This window comes from Herpailurus yagouaroundi, unplaced genomic scaffold (genome assembly GCF_014898765.1).
Source record: "Herpailurus yagouaroundi ecotype Mexico unplaced genomic scaffold, PumYag 181, whole genome shotgun sequence".
Classification (NCBI taxonomy): Eukaryota; Metazoa; Chordata; class Mammalia; order Carnivora; family Felidae; genus Herpailurus; species Herpailurus yagouaroundi.
Window position 1 is genome coordinate 7,772,687 of NW_024412412.1, and position 21,382 is coordinate 7,794,068.

Consider the following 21,382-nt stretch of genomic DNA (forward strand, 5'->3'; position numbering starts at 1 on the left):
TCCTGTCTGATCCCTATGTGCCTTCTCTGGCCTGTGATAGTTTCATTGAGCAGAGATTGTCACAAACATGTAGTACAAACCTCAGGCCGGGAATAAGGAAAAGAATAATCAAGGGTAACAGGTCATTGGGTAAGATGAGCAGGAAATAAGGGGAACAAATTAGTGGGTTGAAAAAGTAAGAATCTGTCCTAGAAAGGAGATCGGAAGTATAAACAAGGGGGCATAATAGAAGACAACGTTTGTCACATCAGGAAGGCTTTTGAAATCTTGTGTCAAGACATCTCCATAGGACACTAGTGCTGAAGAAAAGCTTATTTTCATTTTTATTTTTCATTTTTTTAATGTTTATTTATACTTTTGAGAGGGACAGAGACACAGCACGAGTGGCGGAGGGGCAGAGAGAGAGGGATCCACAGAACCCGAAGCAGGATCCAGGCTCTGAGCTGTCAGCACAGACCCTGACGCGGGGCTCGAACTCACGAGCTGTGAGATCATGACCTGAGCCAAAGTAAGACACTTAACCGACTGAGACCCCCAGGTGCCCCCCCCACTTTTTTTTTTTTTTTTTTAGAAAAGCTTGTTTTTAAACAATGTGTCAGCCACATAGTTTTATTTAAGGAAGTGTGATGATAATCTCAAATTCCTACTGAATTTAAATATATGTTTGAATAGAAGGAAGATGAAGTTTTAAAAACATTAAGAATAGGTATAGCTGCCTTAAAATGATGAAAAAAACCCAAGACTTTAACAGCACACTACAAATATGGTCAGAAAGTCTTCTAAAGTAGTGTTGAATAGGGGCGCCTGGGCGGCTCAGTCGGTTAAGTGTCTGACTTCGGCTCAGGTCATGATCTCACGGTCCGTGAGTTCGAGCCCCGCGTCGGGCTCTGGGCTGACCGCTCAGAGCCTGGAGCCTGGTTCAGATTCTGTGTCTCCCTCTCTCTCTGCCCCTCCCCTGTTCATGCTCTGTCTCTGTCTCAAAAATAAATAAACGTTAAAAAAAAAATTAAAGTAGTGTTGAATATACAGGAAACATTTTTAAAAGTATTTATGAAATTATTTCTGGTTGAGACCATTTCTAATTCTTAGGCAGCTAGTTATCATTTGATGGATTTCAAGGAAGTTCTTAATGGCATTTCATCGTCGTGGCTATCGAATGAAAGACGTGATTGCTGTCTGTGTGGACAGTCGTGTCTTTCAAGCCCGATGTGTCATCAGCCCTGGTGGGCGAGCCCCAGGGTAGCATCTGAGCGTTTTAGCGTACTTCCAGATCATGTAGATGCCAGGTCCTGATGGTGCGGGCCCCATACCTGATGAGAGCCGATCACCAGAACTCCAGATGGCTGTAACGTTCAGAGTCGTCTGTGCCGCAATGGCTTGGCCTGGATGATAGACAGCGTATGGGCACCTGATTGAGATTTGCACATGGTGCCCGGGGAGTGTTCCTTTCTGCCTTCTTCGGGAAAGTTGCTTGTTTTTTGTTTTTTTCAAGATAATTACCCTTTCCAACATTTGAAAGAAATTTTCCAGAGTCTCCCTGTGTGACCACCTTTGGTAAGAAATCAGGAAGAACGATGCTGTCGGCTGTCTAAATTAGTTAGCATTTAAGAAGTAGAGGCAGAAGGAGAGGAGTTTTCACGTATAATTTCTTAGACAAAACATTTTTAAATGATCGTTCTCTTGATGTCACTGGTTTCAAAGAACAGGGCTTTCTCAACATTTTAAGAAGACTTTAAAAAACATTAAAAAATTTTTTTCCTCTTAGTGGGGTCATTAATCTCAAGAATGGGGCTTCCTTGAACTTCTTAAAAACCCTCTCTGTGTGTTCCCCCCCCCCCCCTTTGCATGTAGTTTAGTACAAACTTTGCAGCTTCAGAGGTGAGATTTGATACACCATTTTCACCCAGCTCTGTCCTTCCATAGAGTAAGAAGTTGAGACTCTGAGGGTTTTGGTGATTTGCTCAGGGGCACAGCAGAAAAGTCAAGATGAAAAAACGGGCGCATAATTCCCGATCCCCTACTCCTTCCATTGTTGTATGCTTTTTAGAGCCGATGAGTTGTGAGCAATTTTTTTGTGAAACTTGGGTTTAAAAAAAATGTCTTCAAGCCGTCAGGCCTCATTTGCCGTTCCACTCATTAACAGATAATTATTCCCCACTTGAAAAATATTCTTAATATACACTAAAACTTCCAACATGAACAGAGAAACTGGGAATTATGTTATAAAACATGTCACTGACTTCCTTCAATTGTTCTCTGGGTGTAGTCTGTGCCTTCCTCAGAAACCATATTGGATTTATTTAGAACTTTCTAGAATCCATCTCTATAAAAATCAGTTACCGCTCTTCTACTGTAGCAGAGTGAAATAACTTTTTTTTTTTTTAATGTCCTTCTCATTTGCGGTTCAAGAGGTAAAGTCCCTAAACATCCTTTGAAAAGTCTGCCAGTGAAGGCTCAGATCTGGGTGGGACAGTGTGGTCACAAAGGTAAGGTGAGGGCAACAGACCCTTGTTCGGCTTTCTGCCCAGCACCTACTGGGTTGGGGAACATGTGAAGTTACCCAAGTAAGGAGTCGCATGCTTTGGGCAGCAAGCTATACAAGGCTGAAGTATAAGCTCTCTCACCTGCTGTGTCTGCCTCACCTGATCGGAGCAGGGACCCCGGAAGAGATGAGAGGAAAGCGTGTGACCCTTTCTCCTTGTGTTTAAGCGCATTCTGGGTAGGCCAGTGAATGCCACTGACGGTCACCCCTCAAACTTCTGGTGTGAGTTATATGCACGTGGCAGACAAAGGTTATTTTTAGAAAGTCTAATCACGGATCGGTTTCACTCAAGCAGCTAGCAAATTAAAACCCCCTTCCAAAAAAATATCTGGAAGCTAAATGTTACACGACCGCTTTTTTTTTTTTTCCCCTAAGGTTTTTTATTTTTACATAATCTCTGCAGCCAACATGGGGCTTGAACTTACAACCCTGAGATCAAGAGTCACATGCTCTGCTGACTGAGCCAGCCAGGCCCATTAGTCTTTTAAACTGAGAATACAGTATTTAGTTTCTAGACATAAAATTCTCTGTATAAACTCTTTAGGATTTGAATGTATCAAGTATCCTGGCAAGCTTCCAGTATTTTCTCATCATTATCCTTGAGATTTGGCTGGGCTGGTATCTTGAGGCTCCTGGAGAGTTTACATTCTCGCTGTTTCAGCGTTTTGTTGAATCGTGCTTGCTAACATTCTAAGGAACTCTAAAATCTCTAGTCTAAACTGGCACCACAAAATCTCAATTATTATAATTTAGTGACGTGAGATTTTTATCATCCACATAAAATTGTTTGCAAGTATCTCTGGCAGTATATTGTTTCTGCTCGTGTTATTTTAAATTTTGACCAAAATTATTCCATCTCCAGGGACAAATTAAGTGTTATTTTTCTGTCATGCTTCACGATTTAAGTTTTGGTCTAGTGATTTCTTTTGGCTTAGCCATATATTCTGAGAAACTAATTGTCAACACATACTTGAGATTTGTTTAAAGCTGATAGTGGCCATTGTATCAGGTTCTCATATTCTTTATGTGGCCTCAGGGGGTTAATTTGAAACCTAGAATACATTTTCCCCCCTAAATTAGCTAAAAAATCAATACATTTTAAATGTATGAAAACTAAAAATGATTAACCAGATCGCCATAACATTACATAATGTTTGTTTGCTTACATTCTTGGCTCAAATGCGATGAAAAATGATTGAAGTGAATCTCTGCTGAATTTCACAGACGGTGACGATTTTACGCACTAGGGAACGTCTCATCAGGTGGAAAGATATTATTTATTACTCCACTTTTCCTTTGGTAAAATCATCCCTGAATTTGTGCTTATGGAGAGAATTTCATAAAACTATAGCTTTTGACAAATGTAAGCATTTTTTCTTTGGTATTTTTACTATCATCATTTTCTGCTGTTCCCTAGACCTTGGCTGGAACTTTGAATGTACAACACAGGTATTTTATGCCTGAAGACTTGAGCCGTCCTCACAAATCAACAGGAAGATGGTCATAAATGTATAATGAGAGAATTTCAGAAGATCGTCTTCCCCTAATACAGGAAGAGTCTTAATTTATAAATGAGATGTTAAAGTCATGCACAGCACGTAAGTGGAATTCTCCAAACACTGTGGACAACATTATTTTAGAAGTCAATACTCAAAACACTGAGGGCATGTCTAAGGCATCACTCTGTTTAAATATTTTTCAAGAAAGCAAATTATTTTATGGCAAAACACAAGTACTACTATTTTGAGCAGTCGCCTACACCATTTAAAGATGTTCTTGTTAAACTTGCAAGGTTTAAGAGACTTATCTTCATATAACTATAGAATTTTCTTCTCCTTTCAGGACTAATTATTTTTATGTATCGCTGTAGCTATGTCATACCAGGAAATAATCCTGTCCATGTGCAAACTACTCATCTGGTTACATTTATGTAGCCAAAATATTTGTTCCCAGAGAAAAGCATTTTAGCATAATGCCTTTTTAAAAACGATGGTGCGCCTGGGTGCCTCAGTGAGTTGAGCGTCCGACTTTGTCCCAGGTCATGATCTCACGGTTTGTGAGTTCGAGCCCCGTGTCAGCTCTGTTCTGACAGCTCAGAGTCTGGAGCCTGCTTAGGATTCTGTGTCTCCCTCTCTCTCTGTCTCAAAAATAAACATTAAATTTTTTTTTTTTAAAATGAAATAAACACTTCAATTGTGTTATGAAAATGTTTCCTTTTTAACACAGAAGAGCATTTAAACATGATCTCCAGTGTATTTTAAACGTGCTAGATAGGAGCATTTCAGCTTACACAAAGTGTTTGAGCTGGTCAGAAGAAGTCAAATATCCGGGAAAGATTCTTTTTGAGTGAAATATTTTAAAGCCACTTTAATACATACTGAGGGATATTAAATCACACAAAGAGTCTGAATGAATCATCCTAGTGCACGGCATAACTTTCATCTCGGGGACATACTAAGCAGACGAACTAATAGTATGTTCCATATTGACTCGCTTGGTTGTAAATTCAAAAGTGTCACGTGCTACAGTATTTATAATTATTAAATATATTGAGATGAATTTAAATAAAATGGAATAGGGGCGCCTGGGTGGCGCAGTCGGTTAAGCGTCCGACTTCAGCCAGGTCACGATCTCGCGGTCCGTGAGTTCGAGCCCCGCGTCAGGCTCTGGGCTGATGGCTCAGAGCCTGGAGCCTGTTTCCGATTCTGTGTCTTCCTCTCTCTCTGCCCCTCCCCTGTTCACGCTCTGTCTCTCTCTGTCCCAAAAATAAATAAACGTTGGAAAAAAAAATTAAAAAATAATAATAATAAATAAATAAATAAAATGGAATAGCAAATGTTGTCTCTCTGAAACTTTGTTTTCTAGAATCACGCTTTTTCAGAGTCATCAAAATCTGATGTCTGGTTAGAGGAAAGGAAAAAGGGCAGGGGGAGGGGCAAGTTTTCATATCATCAAGTTTTGCTCATCATGTAAGATAGTAATGGACTGAACTTACCAGTTTATAATACAGCTTTCGTTTTATTTTAAACATATTTGGCATGATATAAAAATATTGATCACAGTGAGCTTTACCAATTGTTATTGCTATAAAAATGAATGCAGAAACAATCTTTTTAGTGGAAATAAATTATATAGTCATTATTATTTTTTTTTTTTTTAAATCACAAGAGAAAAACCTCAGCTGTTTGGTCCTTGGTAGAAAACCAGTCATTGAAAAGAGGTCTTTTGCAGGTGAGCTCCAGTCCATTTCTGTAAAGTTGTCCACACAGTCCAGCGAACCCTGACTTGTCTTGGTCCACAGGGTCCCACAAAGGTCTCTCTGTTCACGGACAGTTCGAGCGTGGCAACACGGTCTTCCAAGATTGCCAGGTGACAAGTTGGAAAAGAGCGCAGCCTTAGTTCACGTGTGGTCTTTTCCAGTACGAAGGGACACAGCGACACACTTCCTCACTAAATGTAAGTCCTTGTTCACAAGGCTTCAGTCGATTCGTACACGGTCTTCTGTAACAACTAGGAAAACAGAGAGGAAAGCGTTTGTGTTGACGACCAACGCAACGGATTCACGATGCTACAAACGCAGTTGTTTTTCTGCATTTAAAACGAGAACAAAGTTACTCATGTGATCATAGACCTGTTCTTAGGTTTCTGTCTTTCTGAAGTTGGAGGCTGAGAATTAGAAAACCGAGGAGGACCGCAAAAGCCTAAAACCAGTGTTGCTGCTCGCACAGATGTGAGGGGGAGGTGATGTGAGCACTGGTTCTTTTGAAGTGTCCTCTGCTTTGTGGATGAAAGGAGCATAAAAGAGAGACCGGGAAAGTGAGTGTTGAAGTTCTGCAGATAGAGTGTGAGCCCAGAGGCGTGGCGGAGTCCCCAGGAGTCTGGGTGCTTGTGTGGAACTCAGACTTGGAAGGGATGACCGTGGGCCCCAGTGGGGAGCCCCGCCCTCCCTTTGTTTCTCTCCACCTGGCAGGCAGCTGGCTGTGCCACGGGGTCCCTGTCCCTCTCCGCCTGGGCTCCAGGGGAGAAGAAGGTGGTCTGGGGGAGGGGGAGAGGGACGGTGCTTCCCTGGGCCCCCCTCTCTTCCCACCCTGGACTTCCAGTGTGGAAAGGACAGATGCTCCAAAGGCCCTATTGCTCCAGTGAACAGGAGCTGCCTCTGAAGAAGCTTGGGGGGTGTGAGACATGTCCAGTGCAAGAACGGGATGGGCGTCCAGGGCATAAGGCAGCGTGGCCTGGCAGGGAGATCAAAAGCACGCTACAGAGACCCTGCACATGTGAGTTGGAAGTGTCATTTCTTTTTTTTTTTTTCAACGTTTATTTATTTTTGCGACAGAGAGAGACAGAGCATGAACGGGCGAGGGGCAGAGAGAGAGGGAGACACAGAATCGGAAACAGGCTCCAGGCTCTGAGCCATCAGCCCAGAGCCCGACGCGGGGCTCGAACTCACGGACCGCGAGATCGTGACCTAGCTGAAGTCGGACGCTTAACCGACTGCGCCACCCAGGCGCCCCTGGAAGTGTCATTTCTTGTGCTCCGGAAAACATATCTAGTGCAAGTGTTACTTTTTTTTTCTCCTCTAAGTGCAAATGCATTATTGTTGGACTACTGGTATTCCTTTACTAAAAAGATGCAATTCTCAATGATCAATGGAAGCTGATGATTAAGGCAGTGGACAAAAAATATATACTCTGCCCCTCTCCGACACTTTTGGAATACATATTAAGAAATGAGTGTCCACATTTTCAAAATATTATATGTTTTTGCTTCGATGTATACATATACACCTGGAAGTATATCCTTAGAAAAATGAACACAGCGTTTCAGTAAACAGAAAGTCTTCATGAAACAACATATACTATTAGGAGAATTACAAAGATGGAAATCTTTTCTCTTAGGTTAATATAAGAATTCTGTAGACAAGTATGGTGGCTGGTTTAGTCTTATGGAAAGATAAGATCAGGCTTTCCAAGTATAGTAGGGTCTCTTAGAAGGGTTCACTGTGCAAAATGGTTAATAATCTGTAGTAAGACTTAGTATATACAATATTCTGCCTTTTTGAAGTATCCTTCTGGGAGGCAGATACCCAGATAAAATTGGGATATAGTTGTTGCTCAAGATATTCTAAAAAGGAAACACAAGATCCCTATAAGATACTCTGACACAGTAATGGAAGAACACAATGTCATCCATGAGATACCTAGATTCACTGAAGTTCCCTTATGCAGCAGCTAAAATGTTAGTGTGGACAGATCATTGGCGACATAAATTAGAACAGGAACACAAGCCTCACGAGCATCAAAAAGATGGAAATTTTACTTATTGGGAAAAGTAGTAAACATTAATGTAGGTAGGAAATTGTAGATACATGAAATTGAATTTTTTAAACATGTTTGTTTATTTTGAGAGAGTGAGAGAGAGAGGAATGAATGAATCCCTAGCAGGCTCAGAGAGAGAGAGAGAGAGAGAGAGAGAGAGAGAGAGAGAGAGAATGAATCCCTAGTCCCTAGCAGGCTCCATGCTGTCAGCACAGAGCCTGACATGGGACTCGATCTCAGGAACCATGAGATCACGACTGGAGCTGAGATTGAGTCGGACGCCTAACCGACGTAGCCACCCAAGAGTCTCCCCCAGCCCCCCAATTTAAGTTTTAAGTCATGTGAGTGCTTGGCTGTTGCAAGGGCATTATTGCCATCTCTAAAGAGTGTGCCGGAAGAAGAGAAGCCAGTGTTGGTGATGACAAACCGACGGTCTGAGAGCTGAAAGGGCAGCGAGGAGAGCGAAACGTTATGTCAGCCAGGACAAAGAGGGGAGCTTCGAGAAAAAGTACACAAAGGACAGGTTACACGAACACCGACGTGTCCACTGAATTTGGCAGTGGAGTCTACGGATACCTTCCATAGAACTTTCTCATGGAATGCCAGGGCGTAACCTCGATTACAGCTGGTTAAATATGTGACAGATGCAAGAGGTGAACACAATTGCCAAGTGCCTAGGTCTTGGTGCAAGTTCGAAGAGGACCGAGCTTCGCTGCTAACATACGCTCGGCATCCCAGTGAGATGCTAATGAGATGTAAGTCTGGGAATGCTCATAAGCTGAGGGGAAAGAAAAGTAGTTGACGACGTCAAAAGTACGGCAGAGAGAAGGCCTGTCTGGTGGAGCAAGGTTGAAGAAAATGCCGGAGACACCGATCTGGCTAAAATGCAGACCACCTCGCCCTCAGATTAAAGAGGAAGCAGCTCAACCCTGGAAGGGTCTGAGTCCAACGGTCTCATTTTCTTTTTCTTGGTGGAAAAGGGGGCAGAATCCACATTTCAGGAATGAGTCTTGAATAATCTTGAGCGATATATTGATTTATTTCTCTAACTCCACTATTCAGCTTAACTGTCATTCTTTCTCGATACAACTCTACAATTAGTGGCACTATCCTGTCCTTTGAATATTTTGCATAGACGTTTCTGCACTGAGGACAGGTGTCCTGCATTATGATGACATCATAATTTTTGGTGGGGGCAGTTGAGTGTTGTTCGGATGTTCCAGAAATGCTCGTCAAGGGACTGTCCCGCGCCTCTGTCTCCCTACCACTATCACAGCCTCAGCCTCTGGGACAAAGATTAGTGCGTGTTCGGAGCTTGGATCTGGTTTGGGTTCCCAGGGCTCCTGTCTTGTTTTTCTCAGGAGTAAACACGGTCTCAGCGGAAGTTTAACCTTGGTTAGAAAATAACAGAATTCGCCTCCCAGAACTTAACTGGTCTCATTCTAAAAAGCAACTGCTCTTTTGGTTGAGAAAAACTATTCTCAGTAAGACAAGTGAATATGATTTATGAAGATTTCTTACCTGCATGTTTGATGTTGAAATTTCTTTCCTTTTAAGAAGCATTTCTGTGAATTTTCTGTACACTCACAGGCACATTTTCCAGGGTTTAGGGGCTGACTTCTTGGACAGGTTCTTTTACATACGCACTGGCACGTGTTTTCATCAAATTCTCTGTTGGCCCCACATGAGTTGGGTAAAAGTTTGTTTTTACAGACACACTGGCATGAGTTTCTGTCTAGTTCTTTGTGGGGTCCACAGCTGGAAGGCCGGAGCCCCCCTCTGCAGACACACTGACACGTCTCTTCATCAAGCTCCTTGTTGGGTCCACAGATATCATGGGATCCATCTGTAGAGTCTAGACAAATACAGTCAGACATCTTTACTATACCTTACTTAGCACCGGGTGTGGTGGGAAACAATTAAAAGCATTTAAAAGTGTCTTCGTGTGTTTCATTGAAGGGTTGTGCACAAACATGGGTATGTTCCTTTACAAGGAAATTCAAAATAATCCCACTGTCAAGTAGAAAATGGCCCATTTTGTAGTCACTTATTTCAGAGCAAGATGATCTGAATACCATACATGTGCTTTTAATATTAACATATCTGTTGACCAAAATAGAGACCCTTGGCAGTTAGTCTTTAAAACATCATTCTGCTTACCTTCCCCAGAATTAGAAGGAAAAATAAAATCTTGCTGAGCCAGGCACCTGCACAGGTGATCATTCCAGATGTAGTTTGTGGGGCAAGTCTTGTTTGCAGCCTGGCACCTTGGGGAGAGAGACACACGAATTAATAGTCTAACTGGTACGCAGAAGGGATCGTCTCTATTCTTACCGACGTATCACAAAGCCAATGAATGCTTGTGAAGAAGCTTTACCATGCATGACAGAAGGATGTATGAAGTGAAATGTGAATATTCCCTCTCAGACTACCCTCCTCACTCCCATGTGTGGCCAAATTCTAAGCCCAGCAGGGACCACTCTCGGTGGTGTGGTCTTGTATCACTTCCAGACTTTTATCGGGTTAAGGCAAGTACATTTACTTGTATAATCACGTAGTGGTTTAGCTTGTGTACAAATGGAATAAGCCTCTTCTATCACTCTGGAATTTCTTTCTTCCACTAAACAATATATTGTGGATATCTTCATAGGTTACATCATCATGTACTGTTACATCCACTGTTTAGTGGTGACGCAGTAGTCCGTCAAATGGATGTACTATGAATCTCCGATTGGTAGCTAATGAAATTGCTTCCTACTTTTGGCTTTTTCAAATAATTCGATAGGAAACATCTTCATACATTTACCTTTACTGACCTTTCCTTTTTTAATTTTATTTTTTAACGTCTCTTCAGTTTTGAGAGAAAGAGACAGAGTGTGAGTGGGGGAGGGGCAGAGAGAGAGGAAGACACAGAATCCCAAGCAGTCTCCAGGCTCTGAGCTGTCAGCGCAGAGCCCGACGCAGGACTTGAACTCACGGACTGTGAGATCATGACCTGAGCTGAAGTCAGATGCTCAACCAACTGAGCCACCCAGGTGCCCCTTTCCTGATGTTTCTGAAACACAGATACCTATAACTATAAAGTGTCCGTTAATACAAATTTCCACTCTACACTCCACCAGAAAGGCATCGAAGTCTTGTTAACGCTGCTGTTCTAGGTTTTCCTCCCTCTCTCCTTCCTTTTCTTCTATCCTCATTATTTCGGTAAAAGTTATGAACATACGGGCTTCAGTCAAGTACACCAAGCGCTCTTTTGCTGCAGCTGTCCCACTGTTGGCTAACTGGGCCACCTTCATGTTGACGCCTGTATGAAATGAGCCCTCTAGTTTGAAGCTTCTCTGGCATGAACAGATATCACAAGCTCATCTTCCCCATTTTCCCCCTACCCCCAGAATCAGCCATTCTTTCAAGGGGCCCTAATGCTGCTTGTTGGAAAATGGCATTTGGGATCAGGTCCGTTCAGTGACATCAGGTTACACTGACCTTTGTGGGGCACAGCACTAGAAAATGCGTGTATATCCCATAGAATGTCTCTGAAGGATTCTTGGCTCCTAATATCCTAACTTAGAGTGTATATAAATTTCTTACTACCTAATTGTTCAGCTGAGGTTGGTGCAGGGGAAATAATTATACAATTATATCTTCCACACTCAGTATCGTGAACGACAGGTGATAGGAGAGTGTTGGGTTACATTCCAAACTGTTAGAACATAACATCATGTTCACAGGGCCACTGAGTGTAAGCAAACAGGACATGTGCTTTGGATGGTGCTAAGAAAAGTTTCAGAGGCCTACTGTGTGATGAGGTAATGACACATCTTTCGTTAAAAGGCAGCCTGATGTCTTGAACAGCACCACAGAAAGGAATTTTTGAACAGTGTAAGCACATCTATATTTTGCAACCACTTTTTCCTGGACAACCACTTCTGAGAATTTATGGGAACTCTCCCACCCAGCAGTCTCTACAGGAGCCCCAAGACCCACAAAATCTCTACTGGTTCCATTCAGTATGATTGTTTCCCTAAAACACCTTCCCCACAGCACTGCGAATGGCAATGACTGTCTTACCCTTACCCCTCCTTCCTTGTGCCTTTCTTCAAGGGTCATGTCTCCAGCTTGATGAAAAACCATCTGTGATGGAAAGTTTTCTTGAATTTTTTGATTTGTAACAAGTCTTTGAACGCTGTGTGCTATCTGCTTTCCCGTCTCATAAGCTAATTAATTTCTCATTCAGCATGCAAATAATCCAAGTAACCACATATAAAGCAACTGTGTGTTAACAACTATGATAACTGCTGGATGATCAAGGGAATAGCGTTTGAGCATTTTAGATCCTATCAAGATAGGATGTTCCTTTTCCTACAGATAGTTAAGTTATTTTGTAGGGGATTAGTTATGTTTGGGGTTTCCCTACAATACTTTATCATTCTTCCCATTTAAAACAATAAAAGATATGTTTGCAATGCATATTTTTGGAAATAGGTTATTGATTTTAAGTAAAAGATACATGTACATATTTTTAGGAAAAAACAAACAGTCACAGAGCTATGTCCAAATACAATGTAACATTACTGGGGTTTTAAATGTACCCCTTTGACTTCATACTAATAACTTCCATTAAAATCTTTGTTACTAACAATCTTTAGATTTTCTAAAGTATATATAAGAATATATTTGCCTTATATGCTACATGCCTTTTTATTTATAATTTTATTTTTTGAAACATTTATGTGATTTCAGTTAAAATTATGAGCAAATCTATATTCAGAGGATTCATTCTGACCCACGTCCTAAGCATGCTGATACTTTTTGTAGCTTTTTGTTTTCAGTGTTTCTTTCTGTAAATAAAGGAAAAGTAGGAACGCATGTATATCTTTTCCTCCATTCTGTTACACAGAAGACAGCCTCTCTTACATGCTGTTCCAAACCTTGCTTTTCTTGTGAACAATATCCCCTGGGGAGCATTGTACTTTTCCGATAATTTTATGCATTCCCAAGAACAAGTCTCTACTTACCACATAGTTTTGTCATTAGAATTTTCTTGGTTAGTCACAAACCATTGTTCCACATAACATTTAGACAGTATCACTTTTCTAAAATAGTATCGTTTTTTCCTTTATCTCCTTTCCAAAGTGTTAGTACCCTTCCGTCACATAAGATGCAGCTATGTTTGGTTACAGATTACTCTTCTGTAAGTGAAGAGAAGTCCATTTTGGCTGTATTGCCCTACTCTTGACATAGACGTGAGTTAAGTAACACACTCCCATGTTGGTATCAGGAGGGCACAGCGCTGTGGTGGTTGCAGTAGAAGGGAATTTTCATTTTGCCAATACGGGATTTATACTGCCATTACCGAAACCCAGCATTCTCCCAGCTGTTAGCTGTAATCCACCAGTGGATCACAAATCAATTATAAGGGATGGGAAACGCATTCTTAATGTAAAAGAATGACATATAATAAAATACTACTAGAACGCACCCATAAAGATGGTTTCTGCAATTATATGCCACTTATGTATATGCATATATATTTGTAATATATGTAATATGCATATATAAACATGTATATATAAATATGCATGTATACACCCTCACACATACAACCTTCCCCCCTCTGCCACATGTGTATATGTGAATATGGTAGCAATGTCAAATGCGTTCTTTTTTTACTTATAGTAGTTGATAAACACATGACTAAGCTATTTATTTTTTATGGAAAGAAGTATCCAGAGATCTAGAGATCTCCATCACTAGCCAAGTGAGACTGGTCAGTAATGGGTCCTTTAACTGCAGGAGCGTGTGCTAACGTATCCGTGCTGAACTTTCAGTAGGTATACAAGATTGTGCACCCTAAATAGATATGAAAATAAAACATTTCCTGTTTCCCGTGAAGTGAGGAAAAAAGTAGAGTTTTATAATATTTCACATTCTTAAAAATATAAGTTCAAAAATATGGACCATGTATAGAAACCAATGTAAGAATGTATTTCTGAAAATGTCACAACAAGGTATCTACTGTCTAGTTTTACAGAATGGTTTCATATAATCTGGCCACACTAGGCATTTTGACTTTGCACATTCATGTTGAGTAAAAATATAGTCTTCAGAATAACAATTTCAATTATGTTATACCTGAACTGCTTTTGCTAAAGTAAACTTGATATTACTAATTATGCTTTGCTAAAGGTGAGCTAAATATTTTAAGTCCTAATATTCTTAAAACTTAAATTTCTAGAAAAATGACTTTAGAAGCTTTGCCAAAAATAAGTAACTCCTACTTTTCAATGTTAACCTATTTTAATGTTGAAATTTGAAATTCTGCTAGATACCATTTAATTAAAGAAACACGTATCTGCATAGATTACATTTTCATAATTATTAAATGAGGATCCCTACTCTAAAAGTGAATGGCAAGTTGTTAGCATTTAAAGCTTCTCATGTGAGAAAAAAGGAGACACAATTTCCAAAGTATTATTTTAGAATGAAAGAAAATGTTTTTACTGTGGATAGAGGGGTGAGCACAATTTACTAATCTTCTCCATATCGTAATCTCCAAAGCATTTTTATTCTATTGAGATATTTCTTCAAGTTCTGCACATTGATGTGTGTAAACACATTAAAACGTTTAAATAAATTATTTTGTACATTGTATTTATAAGATGATTCCAGGGCACATTTTGTCTCCAAAGCCAATGCTTATGCCATTACTTGTAAATCTCGGTGGAAAATCACATGTAAATAAATGAACTTGCCTACTTTTCCTTTCCCCCCGTACACATAACCGTAGCCCCGTTTATATTTATGCAGGTAAAAGACGCTTTTCTTAAGAATTCTGTCATTACTTCACTCCACCGGTTTGGTAGCTACTGCTAGTTAAGAGCAGAGAACAAAAGTGTAAGGGGATGTGTGTTACAGAATAATGGATTTAATGATCAAAATCGTTCTTATGTTGCCGTTGATCTCTCTCTTGAGATTTTCAAGGACGGATATGTCCTGTGCGTACTGGATGAGTTACTGATACTGGATGAGTTACTGGCTCTTGTGCCTGGGCCACTGCAGCAGACTGTTTTCTGCACACTGTTGTTTGGGTTCTTTCAACTTCTCTACTCTTTGCCCCTTGAGTTTTTATATACTTGGAAATCTCCTGACCCCCCAAATCCGTATTTAAGGAATGCAGACACATTACCACCTTTTGTTTGGCATTAGTGAGAACTGAGCTGAATGTATTTCGTAATATATCTCTAAGTGAGAAACAATGAACGGCGTCTTGATTTGTATTAAACTATTACTGATCTACTTGACCAAATATCTCTTAAAATATTTCATAGATCATTCAAGATGAGTGTTAACATTAACCGAATACACATTCAACTTGTGGCACTCAATGGCTTTTTGAAATAGCACATTGTCTCTGTGACATGAACTGTGCTATTAATCAAGTACTCTCATTGGCATCTATTTTCGTAAGGTGTCTTCACAACAATGCAACTGATTAAAATTCTGATGAAAGTGTGGTACCTGTAATACAGTCGTGTTCCTTAAGTAGCAATCCTGCCTTAAATCTATTCAATGTGAAGTGTGATCCAGTAATATTCGTTTGAAAGCATGTGCTGTGGGCTCTCCTACATTTCTTCTGAGCATCTTGATATCATCCAGTGAGCTAGCCAATAATATGCTCTGTACTCCATTAAGAAAACACAGAGGGGGCACTCTGACCATGTTAATACTTTGGATAAATACCCAAATACAGGTTTCGTTCCCTAAATGCCAACTGTTGCTGTCATCTGAACTTCACCCGCTAGGATTAGCAATCACTCAGACCTGTAATTATATTTTGAAAGCATATCCACCCAGACCCTCCCAAGATTGCTGTCAGAGTAGCAGCTGCACGGGCAACTCTTTTCTTTCACTCTCAGAGCCACACAGCCCTGGGGAAAAGACTGCAACAGTTTGATTTCCAAAGACTGAATTGTGTTGGTCTTGAGTTCTTTATGCATGGCCCTTGATTACACTTGACTATCTGATGCAAGGTATTAATAATAGGGGAATCCAGGGAATAAGGGTATGGAGTAGATGGGAATTCTTTATACCTTTTTCTCAGTTTTTCTATAAGCCTAAAACTTCTAAAAAAAAAAAAAAAAAAGGCTGTGCTTTCACTTGTTATCGTTCAGAAGACAGAAACCAGACAGTCCAAAGGTGGGTGCACAGGTCAGCACAGTTAGCTTCCTGTTAGAAAAAATATGCTCCAAGGCCTGGAGACTCTTACCTGAGTTCCAGGGCTAAATGGATTCATGTTAATCAGTGCTCATTCGAAGGGCTTAGACAATATTTACATAATAATGAGCTTTGTAAAAAGAAAAAAAAGGATGAGCAGACCTATGAATTAAGGTTTCAGAAATAACTGCATATGATCAGGAGAGTTTTCAACCTATCAAGAGGGGATTTTCAGGGCAGGACACAGATGCATGTTTTAAAATAGTGGAAAAGTAGTTTCTGGCCACCTGGAGCAAGACTTCATGTCCCAGTTTCACTGGCAGATGTATTGTCTCTGCATTTCTGCTCTGATGCAGTTTACTAACTGCATCATGCTACTCTATTTTTGGTAAAGCAAGAATGGAATGCATGATCTTGAAATGAAAAGGAAAGAAATAATTAAAAGGAGAAAATCAAAGCCTAATGGATATTCAAGCTTCTAAGCATTCAGACTGAGGATCTGTTATAGATTAATGAAGACACTGAACCCTCAAGTTCTACATCAAAGGTTGCCAGGGCGATAAATTTGCTCTGTTCCTTGGAGAAGAGAGTCGTTCTCACACGAATGAAATTTTCCTTAATAAGCCCGGGTAACTCTAACTTCTTAGAGGCAAATATGTTTTATTTTGTGTCTTAGTAAACAATGTTGACAACTTCGTAAAAGAAATGAAAACCAGTAAACAAATGAAAATGAATGAGCCTTCAAGCTAGAGTTTTCAATTTTCTCTTTTTTCACCCCTTCTTTTCCTCCGTTACCACATCATGGCTCTCCCCCAAAGACTGGCAGAACCTCTTTCTCAGGTTGAAATCGTACATATTTCTATTTTGTATTCATTAAAAAAATCCAAGGTACCCTGGCTATGCTGAGCATGCTCTTGTCACTCCCCTACCAAACAAAACACTCCGCATGCTCCCCAATACCTCCACAGGAAGGGTGAAACTCTTTAGGCTGGTATCCAAAGCTTCCTAAGCACAGCCTTAGCACTGCCTTCTTAATCCAATCTCCGACAGCCTTCTTCCATTAACACCCAATCCTCCTCGATTCAATTCTCATGGATTTATTGTCCCCAGAATGTGCTATTTCCTTTAGGAACCCTTTAGGAACATTGTCAGTGATAACCAATTAACCAATGAATTTACCACTGGGTAGAATTCATTTCATGGCACTTAGGTTTCAAATGTGACATCTCTCTCCTTTGATTTTACTCTCTTCCTAGTATGTAGTATATTGCTTCCCTATAGTCTGTATCGTAGAATAAACATGAATATTCATTCACTCATTCATTCATTCATTCATTCATCCATACAATGGAATACTACACAGGTATTTAATGAATAAAGGGGGCCTAGAGACCTCAAAATGATTACATCTCTAAAACATCATGTTCAGAGAAAAAAGTACTGTCACCATTTAACATATTTTAAGCAAAGCCGTACTATACATTCTTTTGTCTTATAAAAATGGAAGAGCATGAATGAGGATACAATTTTCAATCAGTGGTTACCTCTGGCAAGGAAGGGTGCTGAATGGTGACCATGGCTTTGGGTTGTTGTCTTGAGTGAGTATGACAGAATTGGGGTGGAGGGATATTTCGTTTTTGCATTTTTTTTTTGTTCTTTCCTGTATGTTTGAAGGGCTTTTTGTTTTTAATATAAAGAAGTTAAAAATGTAGTCATGACTACATCCCCAAAGGAATGGATTGACTCCAAATTTAGTCTGGATCTCTGGTTTGCCACTCCTGAGTTGTGTGATGTTGGGGCAAATGACCTAATCCCCCTGATTCAGTTTCTCATATGTAACTGGGAATTCCACTCCCTTGTTTCCTCTTCCTCCGTCTCAAAGTGGTTGTGCAAGATAGGGTATTAATAAGTGTTATCTCCGTTTCATGTCCTTCAGATAAGGGAGTCCGTCACAGTAACTCATGAGCTTTTTCTAAGACTTGATCTTCTGACCACTTCTTGGTTCCTTGAATTCTCGTTTGGCTTTTGCAATATCCTTTGGATTCTGTAGTAACTAGTTTTGAATCCCTGATTTTTCTGACTATTCTCAGTCTCTGCACAGACTATTATTTCTCCCAGTTTCTTAGATATTGATATTCTGCATACTGCCAGCTGCTGCTGCTTTTTTTACTGTCTCTATTCTCCTCGGTTGGGCTCATCTCTTCCAACGCTCTATCAGCTTCATGCTGGCAGTGGCCACCTTAGCGCCCTCCCAGCTCCAGATCCTACCGCCTTGCAAACATTTCTCTTTGATTTCTTAGAGATGCCACTCTTCCTGTGAACACGTGTTCCCTGTCTTGGTGAATACTGTCCATGCACTGCACCCTCAACTTCTGCCTCTGTTCTCCTGTACATGCCATGCCCAAGTCGTGACTTTCCCAAAATTGTCTCTCCATCTCTTTTCTTTCCATCCCCATTTCCACCGCCTTGGTTCCTACCCTTGTTGCTTCTCTATGAGATTATTTCAGAAGCTTCTTCTCCAGTTTTTCCACCTCTTGTTTTGGGCCTCAATCTACCTACTACGGTGCTATCCATGTTTTTTCTATTATTACACTGCCATCCAGATGTTCTTTCTATAATATACAATGTAAATCTCTTAATGGCTCCTGAGAGACTTGAAGACAAAGTCCATCCTTGGTATGGCAGATGCAGTTCTCTGTACCTCTGCAGACGCGGGCATCTTGTGTGTGATGGGAGGGATGCAGCCCGCCTTCTTCCTCTGCCTCACCAGCTCATGTCCCGTGTGCATCTTTCTGACTCACGGGATTTCTCTAGAGGAGTGAGCCTGTCTACCTTCCTCTCTCTCTAACCTACCATAATAGCAATACCAAGTAGATACACAATAAGTGTTTGATGAACGACTCAATAAAGCAGAGCACAGTGTACATTTATGTACTTATTATATTAGAAATACTTGTGTTTGTACTCTGGCACAGAGCGGTTTTAGTTAAGGAATTATCCATTTTTTAAAATATCCCTCATCTAGGATGGTGTGACACACATGTAAGACTCAAATATCTCATGAATGATTAGACGCTACTTCTGTCAAGTAAAAAAAAAAAAAAAAATCTCTGGCATCACTTCTTAATTACAAATGATTCCCTCCATAGAAAGAGACCCTCCATGTAAGGGGCCATGGGAATCCATGGAGTTCAAGCTGAAGGAAAATATAGGAGGAAATAATTGGAAGGAAAGAAAATAATCTATGAGAGCATCAACATGAATATTGATATCTAACCACTTCTAGAGAGAATATCTTCTACCTCTGGACTTTCTGACGTATCTTGGTATTGATATTGAGACTTGAAAGTTGTTGTTTTTTTTTTTTTTTTTAATACTATAAGATACTGGGGGAGAGCATGGGTTTAAGAGATGAAAAGACTTGAATCTGTATTTTTTTTTCTGGCACTTTTCTTAGCTGTTCAGCTTTGTTATGTGCTGATTAACACTTCTAATACTCCGTTTTCCCATTTGTAGAATGTCTGTAAAAATAGCAGCCCAAGTTTATTGAATGCTCACCGTCAGGCATCAGGCACTGTGCCAAGACTGGGCAGGTGTCATTGAGTATAAATGTCACTGCATCCCTATGTGTTGGATGTTGTCCTCTTCCTTCTCCTTATTACTCTTATTCTATTTCACTCTTCTACGATATCGGACTAATGAAATGTCACTAAAGAGGTTGTGAGGATTAGGTTATAAATGTGACACTGCATTTTTGAATGTAACATTTGAATTTATGTTTTGTACATGAAGAAAATGAATCACAAAAAGTTGACCGAAGGTAGTGAAACTCACAGCAGAAAATGAGTTTTGTAATTGGGAAGCTGCTTGCAGTATGCACTATTCCCCCCTTGTGCTCTGTGGTGTGGACCATCCATGCGGCCACCTAGCAGGGTTAGGATGAGCATGTGGCGGTGTGTGGCAGGTGCCTGGTGCATGGTAACATTTTGTAAAATCATAATGGTGATAATTGTACAGACAGAAGACGTGTCGTCCCTCCCTGACTGTGCTCATGCTCGGATCCTCCCTCCTTGACTCCGCGCATGCTCAGATCGGCCCTCCCTGACTGCGCACACGAGTTCTGATTGTCCCTCCCTGACTGTGCACACGCTCTGAGGTCAGAATCAGCCAAGCCCGTGCCTATCCTCCCTCACACTACCTTGGAGGGTTCTCGGCCCGTTTTAGAGTCTCAATAGTTTTTTATGGACAACTCACTTTATGAAAGATTCATTTATTTACTGAATTATACTTCTTCATAAATAACCTGGAACAAATGGTCTGCTACTCGTTTAATCTCCTAATAATGGGACTTGAGCGCCATGCACCTGAGAAAGGCAAGTCTTGTCTTTGTCCCAACAGTGGTTGGTAAGAGCGCAGGGGTTGGGCAGAGCTGGGGCCACTGCTGGGAAATTTTGAACTCTATACAAATGAGGGCTGGGAGGCCCTCCCTACTGGGGAATCTTGAGAATCTTAAAATATTTGACTTTGTTATCATGAAGATTTTAAGGAATCTACCATTTTAAACCTACATGAATTTCAAAATTATAATCAATAAAATAGGTCTGTTGCTCTTGGCTTTTCAAAACTCTTATTTTGTTGAGAAGTAAGGGGCATATGATAAAATGCTTGTATTTTAAGTTCATTTTTTTACACATGTAGGTACCCATGTAACTATTACCATAATCAAAATATGGAACATGTTTATCACCCCAAAGTTTCCTTTTGCTCCTTCCAGTCAATCCCCACCATCTATATCTTGAGGCAACTCCCAAAATGCTTTCTCTCAGTCTAGGTTCTATTTGTCTTCTCTAGGGCTCATGTAAATTGAATCATATAACATGTAGTTTTTAGTCTAGCTTGTCTTACTCAGTTTGATGTTCTGAGACCCATTCATGGTGGGCGTGTCAACAGTTCATTTGTATTATATTGCTCAGTAATGTTCCACTGTATGGATATACCATGGTTTGCTTATGCATTCACCTTTGATGGGTATTTGGGTTGTTTCTAGTTACTGGCTAATGAAGCTTCTGTGGACATTCATGTGCAAGTTATTGTGTGCAAATATGTTTTTAGATGACTTATGGATGATATCAGAAGTGTATTATTTAAGTTGATAAGAGTCTGCCAAAATATTTTGCCAAGCGGTTATGCCGTTTAACATTCCCATTAGTGACATATGAACATAGCGCCATATCGTCTCCACTATTAGCTTTTGTCATTTCTTTTTAATTTTGGCCATTGTGGTGGCAATTCCTGCTATTTTTAACAAATG

The 21,382-nt window shown here is 40.4% G+C and overlaps 1 protein-coding gene across 1 annotated transcript in view; it reads right to left on the bottom strand.

The window, feature by feature from the left end:
- Positions 1 to 5,533: 5,533 nt before the first annotated feature.
- The window catches only part of VEGFC (vascular endothelial growth factor C), a 111,115-nt gene continuing 95,266 nt past the window's right edge, over positions 5,534 to 21,382 (bottom strand). The window contains exons 5-7 of the mRNA XM_040489873.1: positions 10,018 to 10,124; positions 9,379 to 9,712; positions 5,534 to 6,052 (exon numbers count right to left, since the gene is read on the bottom strand). Coding sequence (XP_040345807.1) covers positions 5,938 to 6,052; positions 9,379 to 9,712; positions 10,018 to 10,124 — 556 coding nt within the window. The 3' untranslated portion in view covers positions 5,534 to 5,937. The remainder of the gene's footprint in view (positions 6,053 to 9,378; positions 9,713 to 10,017; positions 10,125 to 21,382) is intronic.